Source organism: Crocuta crocuta, unplaced genomic scaffold, assembly GCF_008692635.1.
Source record: "Crocuta crocuta isolate KB4526 unplaced genomic scaffold, BGI_CrCroc_1.0 scaffold383, whole genome shotgun sequence".
NCBI classification, from domain to species: domain Eukaryota; kingdom Metazoa; phylum Chordata; class Mammalia; order Carnivora; family Hyaenidae; genus Crocuta; species Crocuta crocuta.
This window is the reverse complement of record NW_027531897.1, coordinates 177,178-184,398: the sequence shown is the minus strand read 5'-3', so window position 1 is coordinate 184,398 and position 7,221 is coordinate 177,178. Positions and strand designations below refer to the sequence as shown.

At 45.5% G+C, this 7,221-nt stretch overlaps 1 protein-coding gene across 1 annotated transcript in view; it reads left to right on the top strand.

Annotated features, from left to right (window-relative positions):
- NAIP (NLR family apoptosis inhibitory protein) overlaps positions 1-7,221 on the top strand; it is a 37,491-nt gene continuing 30,270 nt past the window's right edge. The window contains 7 exon segments of the mRNA XM_077773601.1: positions 1-86; positions 684-795; positions 2,014-2,046; positions 2,719-3,079; positions 3,082-3,288; positions 4,548-4,647; positions 6,473-6,554. Of these exon segments, the coding sequence (XP_077629727.1) occupies positions 1-86; positions 684-795; positions 2,014-2,046; positions 2,719-3,079; positions 3,082-3,288; positions 4,548-4,647; positions 6,473-6,554 (981 nt within the window).

Genomic DNA, 7,221 nt, shown 5'->3' with positions numbered 1-7,221 from the left:
ATGAATGTAAAAACACCTACACCTAGACATAATCCTAAGAATTTTTATAACTCCAAAGACAGAAAATCCTCAAAGATACCAGAAAGGTAGAAATGGCCATCATCCAAGAAAGAAGACTTATACTAGCATCATAACCTTTCATTAATTGTAAACTATTTAGAATAAAATACTTTCTGCTGTGGGACGTGGTAGTTTTTTTTTTTTATTCCTTATGAGTCCTGCCCTAATGGCTGTTGACTCAAAACCTTAGATCATTTACTGGTAACTTCCAGGAACCTGCGCAATTTGAGTTTTGGTTCCTCAAATATTTTCTCAGTGCTTCCCCGTAAAGGGCTAGCATAGAGCATCAGCCACACATTCTCCTTACATCTGAGTGGATCTACGGACGAACCTCTCGGTAAGTAAACGACCTCCTCAGACGGAGGTGCTTTGCTTCCACACCTAGCCTCGCAGTCCCCATGTTTTTCTTATTCCTGTTTCTCTCTTGGGAGGCCAGAGGACAGGCAGTAGAGTCACACAGATGGGTTTGAAGCCTAGCTGCGTGACACAGGTCCCTCCCTGGCTCTCTTACCTCTTGTTGTCAGAGAACAGGACAGCCGGAGAGGGCTTTGGAGGTCTCTTCTGCCCAGAAACAGCCTGGAGACTAGCAAAACCGACCAGTGAACCTTGTTGTCCACATATAGGACACCTGGGGACCAGCTGGTCTGGTACAATCCCTTGTACTTCTGTACCCCCAGAGAGACCGGGATCCGAGGTGCTGCAGGTTGGCCAAACCTGAACGAAATGTCCAAACTGGTAATGAATGTAGTCAGTCGTGTGCTAGGGTCTGAGGCAGGCGGTGGGGGAGACTGCATCAGCTTGTTTCTGGATTTGAGACTGGTCACGTAGCCTTGTTTTGTTCATGGGACCAGAGGGGTGTCTAAGACTCCTCAGATAAGATCATGGTTTCTTTAAGAGCTATCTAGGTGGTTCATTACCTAAAATTAAGAATGTCCTGTGCAAGAGAGAAAAGTCCCTAGGAACTGACCCTAGAGTCTGAGACCTCTCTCATGTAGACCTGTTTTTAAGTTTTATTTATTTACTTTTTAATATTTTTGGGGAGAGCACAAGTGAGGGAGGGGCGGAGAGAGGGAGACAGAGGATCTAAAGCAGGCTTTGTGCTGACAGGCTGAAAGCAGCGAGCCTGACATGGGGCTCGTACTCAGGAACCCTGAGACCATGACCTGAGCCGAAATCAGACGTTTAACCGACTGAGCCTCCTGGGGGCCCCATTAATTTTTATTTTTGTATCTTATCTTTCACTGTTGTGAAAGCCTTATATAAGGATACTGTGTAGGGTCTTGTGAGTTTTTTCAGTTAGCCAACCCTGTGTGATTGCTGGAGATGGCACTGTGATTAGAATAATTGAAACAGTTGTTCCTCTTTTAAATTTAAATGATGGCTAAGGAATTGGGAGTGGGAAAAAAGGATGAAAAGTGGGAGAGAGATTTCCAGCCACAGATGTCAGACTGGCTGCTGAGGCATCACTGGCTTGATTTCAAGTATGATAACTATTGCTGGGAGGAAAAGCACAGCAGCGGGTGGCGGGTGGTAGATCCTGAACCAGAGGAGAGAGCTAAACTATGAACACAAGCTCAGAGAGGAAGTCCTCCGAGAAAACTGTTCCTTGGCTGGTTTTGGCTGCTTTGGCAAAAATGAAAGTAAGAACCGTAGGCTGCTGAGTCCACCAACCTTCGATCTGTTCATTCTGTGAAAGAATATGATGCCAAAGGAGAGCTGGAGAGGTATTTTGTTTGGTCATAATGTGACTCTCTTCTGCTAGCCACCAAAGAGACTGCACAGGGCAAGAGACCGCTGAAACAAAGGGGCGATTGCGTCAAAACCTCGGTGATCTTCTGGTCTGATAGGCCTTCCTGGATAACCTCCGTGGAGACAGATTTCACACACTAACGACAAAGGAGCTCAGCCTTGAACTGGGTCCTGCCAAATGAAGGGCATGCTTGCTCTTAATCAAGATCTTCAGTTAGCTGCAGCTTTTTCAGAAATGTAGGTAGACTGGCAAGTTCTTGATTAGCTGAACCGGATAAAGGTGGGAGTGGGTGGGAAGTGCATAAACCCATCTTGGAGAGCAGAACCACCTGACTTCATGTGTAGGCATTAATAGAAGCCCCCTGGGGTTCCTAAAGTGTGGAGAATGCAAGCAGGCATGTTGGGGCTTGTTATATGATGGTGCTTATGGTAGCCCCTGTTGGTGCCTTTGACCTAAGTGGTGACTGGCTCGCATCTGCTCAGACTCTGCCAGTGGGCCTGGTGACGGTGGTGAGGATGTCACACCCCTTCTAGCATATTTGTTCCGAATTGAGTTGCAAGGTAAACATAAGGTTAACATTGCTTGGAAGAAGGGCAACAGCAAGTATAAAATGGGCAGAAAGGGGGCGCCTGGGTGGCTTAGTCGGTTAAGCGTCCGACTTTGGCTTAGGTCATGATCTCGCGGTTCGTGGGTTCGAGCCCCGCGCCGGGCTCTGTGCTGACGGCCAGCTCAGAGCCTGGAGCCTGTTTCAGTCTGTGTCTCCCTCTCTCTCTGACCCTCCCCTGCTCACGCTCTCTCTCTCTCTCTCTCTCCTAGAAATAAATAAAACATTAAAAAAAAATGGGCAGAAAGAAGTCTCAGGACGAATTCGCCAGGTGGAAGTTCATCTGCTTTTCTTTCCTTTTCAGAAACTGGCGGCCCAGGAGGCAGCCCAGGAGGAGGAGATTTCCCATTTTGATTCTGCTTTGCTCTCAGAGCTGTCTGCTCTTCTAGGCACAGATGCGGTTCAGCTCACCAAACAATTGGAAGAAGAAGGGCAGCAGGAACGAGAAAAAATGGAGAAAGGCTTTAACTCACACATGCGCAGTGAAACAAAAAGGTTAAAGAGTTTTGTGACATATGACCATTACAGCTCATGGACGCCACAGGAGATGGCAGCAGCCGGGTTTTATTTCACTGGCATAAAATCTGGGATTCAGTGCTTCTGCTGCAGCTTAATCATCTTTGGTACCAGCATCCGGACACTCCCCGTAGAAGATCACAAGAAGTTCGTCCACGCTGTGAGTTCCTTTTGGGCAAAGATGTTGGCAACGTTGGCAAATATGATATAAGAGTAAAGAACCGAGAGAACACGCTGAGAGGGGACGAAGCAAGGTACCAGGAAGACAGGGAGAGACTTGAATCCTTCCAGAACTGGCCATTTTACGTGCAAGCAGTATCTGTGAGGGATCTCTCAGCTGCTGGCTTTTTCTTTACAGGTAATTTTGAAGCCATTTTCTGAAGTATTTCTCTGGAGTTTGACGTTTGGGTTCCATGCTTGAATTGCAACATTTGTGAATTTCCCTTCACTTGCTAAATGGGTTATATGAGGTATAAGGTCTATTTTATTACAATTTAACTCTTGTAACCTGAACACACTGTACAAAACATGAAGTTAATTTGCAAAATGTCTTATAAACTAAGGAAGTTACTTTTCCTTAAATTTGGACCTTAGAGAATACTGTTTGTGTTCCCGAGGCCCTTGTACTAAATCAGGAAGTCAAACTGACCACAGTTTTCTTACCCATTCCCTGGGTCTTCCATGATCTTTCTTTAATTCTTTTAATGGCTACAGTATTGAGGTGGGGGGGATTGTTTTAATTTTAAGGCTAACTTTAATGCATAGAGCGAATTACACTTGAGAAAACTGCACAATGTTTGAATTCTCTTAGCCATGCCATAAGTGTTAAGGCAAGGGTGAATGAGAATTTTTTGTTTTTTTTGTTTTAAAAAAATTTTTTTTTTAATGTTTTATTTATTTTTAGGAGAGGGAGAGAGACAGCGTGAACAGGGGAGGGTCAGAGAGAGAGGGAGTCACAGACTCTGAAACAGGCTCCAGGCTCCGAGCTGGCAGTCAGCACAGAGCCCGACGCGGGGCTCGAACCCACGAACTGCGAGATCATGACCTAAGCGAAAGTCGGACGCCTAACCAATTAAGCCACCCAGGCGCCCCGAGAATTTTGAAAACCGTAATCATTTACTGAGTATGTGCTTGACGGTAAACTCAAATTCAGCCCTAATTCTAATCGGACAACTTGTCCCTTCCCCAGCAGCTCACTGTTGAGTTTAGTAGGCTCAAAGGGTTTAAGAAATGGACTTCAGTTTCCACAGAAACTTCATGGCAGGACTAAAACTTACGTCTTCTAAGGGTACCCTCCTTTATGAGTGCTGGTGTTTGGGGGCTTCCCTCCCCTGAGAGCTCAAATAGTGACACACCAGCCCTTGGAAAGAATTGGGGCTAGTGTATAAGCAACTGACAGTTCGGTAGTGAGGGCCGTGGCTGAGGGGTGGCGTCCCCTCACCACTCAGCTAAGGGAGCAGCGCTGTGGGCATACATTCAGCCTGCAGCAGGTGTGGACAGACAGACCTGCTGGGGTGCCTCTCTCTCGCACACTGAGCGGTCAGCCCTGGAGACATGCCTTCTTCACTGTCCCCTGGAGCCATTGATGGGCAACCTAAATGTGTCCCTCACATACAGGCAAACGGGACACTGTGCAGTGTTTTTCCTGTGGCGGATGTTTAGGAGACTGGGAAGAGGGAGATGATCCTTGGAAGGAACATGCCAAGTGGTTCCCCAAGTAAGTAGAAAAATACATTCTTCTTGTCATTATCTTTCTTTTTTCTTTTTTTTTTTTTAAGACAAAAGACAAGTCATCTTCAGTTTTGATATTTTCCTATCCGGTATTGGAACACTTCAGAATTTATTCAAGAAGGGCTTGGTTACTTTGTGAAAAATTCATTTTAAATGAATTGTATCATTTAAAACCCTTTAGGGGTGCCAGGATGGCTCAGTCAGTTGAGCGGCCAACTCTTGATTTCAGCTCAGGTCATGATCCTTGGGTTGTGTGTTCGAGCCCCACATTGGGCTCCATACTGAATGTGGAGCCTGCTTAAGATTCTCTCTCTCTCTCTCTCTCTCTCTTTCTGTCTCTATTGCTGTCTACTCTTCTTCCCTGCTTATACTCTCTCATTAAATAAATAAAATCACTTCTTATTTATTGTTTATTTTTTGAGAGAGACATGCATGCTTATGCATGTGAGCAGGGGAGGGGTAGAGAGAGTAAGAGAGAAATCCCCAAAATTCTGTGCTGACAGCGCAGAGCCTGTCACAGCATTGAAGTCACCAACCATCAGATCATGACCTGAGCTGAAACCAAGAACTGGACACTTAACTGACTAGCCTCCCAAGCTCTCTATTATAAATTTTTTCTAAATGTTTATTAATTTCCTTAAATTATTTTTAATGTTTTTTTTTAATTTATTTCTGAGAGAGGGAGACAACATGATTAGGGGAGGGTCAGAGAGAGAGGGAGTCACAGACTCTGAAACAGGCTCCAGGCTCTGAGCTAGCTGTCAGCACAGAGCCTGATGTGGGGCTTGAACCCGCAAACCACGAGATCATGACCCGAGCTGAAGTCAGACGCTCAACTGACTAAGCCACACGGGTGCCCCTGTTGATTCATTTCTTGAGAGACAGAGATAGAGTGTGAGCAGGGGAGGTCCAGAGAGAGAGGAAGACAGAGAATCCAAAGCAGGCTCCAGGCTCTGAGATGTCAGCATAGACCCCCACTCGTGGCTCAAACTCATGAACCATGAGATCATGACCTGAGACGAAGTGGGTCGCTTAACCAACTGAGCCACCTAGGCGCCCCCTAAGCGCTCTATTATAAAATCATTTCTTCCATGTTTTATCACATCAGAGTCCTATCTGTTTTGCAAGGTAGTTTCAGATCTGCCTTAATTAATAAAGAATAATTTTCATAGGGATGATGTAAAATGGTGTATAAAGGAAGTTGTAAAGTAACACAAGTTAAAATCTTTTTTTTTTTTAATGTTTTATTTATTTCTAGGAGAGAGAGAGAGACTGCGTGAGCAGGGGAGGGTCAGAGAGAGAGGGAGTCACAGACTCTGAAACAGGCTCCAGGCTCTGAGCTGGCAGTCAGCACAGAGCCCGACGCGGGGCTCGAACTCACGAACCGCGAGATCATGACCTAAGCGAAAGTCGGACGCTTAACCGACTAAGCCACCCAGGCGCCCCAACACAAGTTAAAATCTTACTACAAATGGTTACATGTACTGCTGAATATATAACACATGCAAATGTTTTCAAAAACTCAAAAGTTTTGATGACAGTGTTGTTCCCTGCTTAGAAAATGAAGTGTGTTTCTATTCGCTTTAACGCTATATCGAGTAGTATTTTCTACATGACTTTACATCTCCCAAATACAGATATATTGCTCTAACCTTTTTTTAAACTTTGATTTTGGAAAATTTCACACGAAAGTAGAACAGTTGGGGCACCTGGGTGGCTCACTTGGCTAAGCGCCAGATTTTCTTTGTTTTTAATGTTTATTTTTATTTTTGAAAGAGCTAGAGATGTGTACTAACGTTTACTAATTACAGATGTGAATTTCTTCAAAGTAAGAAATCCTCAGAGGAAATTGCACAGTACATTCAAAGCTACAAGGGATTTGTTGGTGTCACGGTAATTTATAACAGCAAATACTTTCTTAAGTTGGTTTTTGATTACCTAATAATTTGTGAATTGGAAGGGGTGTGGCATTCTTTTCTTTTCTTTTCTTTTCTTTTTTTTTTTGTTCCTNCTGGCAGTCAGCACAGAGCCCGACGCGGGGCTCGAACCCACGAACCGCGAGATCGTGACCTAAGCGAAAGCCGGACGCTTAACCGACTAAGCCACCCAGGCGCCCCTCTTCTTCCCTTTTATTATCCCTACCTCTCTTCTGGCCTAGAGCAGAAAATCACATTGCCTTGCTCAACTAGAGCCTGTCTCGTTCTCTCTGTGACTAGAGCCACCTCCGCAGTCCCCTTTGGCTGCTCCCACCTGAATGCCTGCACAAAATATTCAGATCAGGTCCCCTCCCCCCCCAGCCCTGCCGGCCTCGGCCTCCGAGCTGCTGCCTCCCAGCTGGTTACTTTATGCTCTGTTGGCAAGGATTCCTAGTGTCAGGTGACCTCCCGAATTGATTTAAACAAGAAGAGGGTGACATGGCTAAGAGGACTCAGAAAATGAGAGCCCTGAAAAGAATATGGCCTGAAAGGGGGGAGGGGTGTCGGCTCAGAAAGGAATCTGGGTGCGGTTACCAGGATTGGTTGCTTAACCCGTAACCGCCCCCCTGAATCCATTTTCCTCC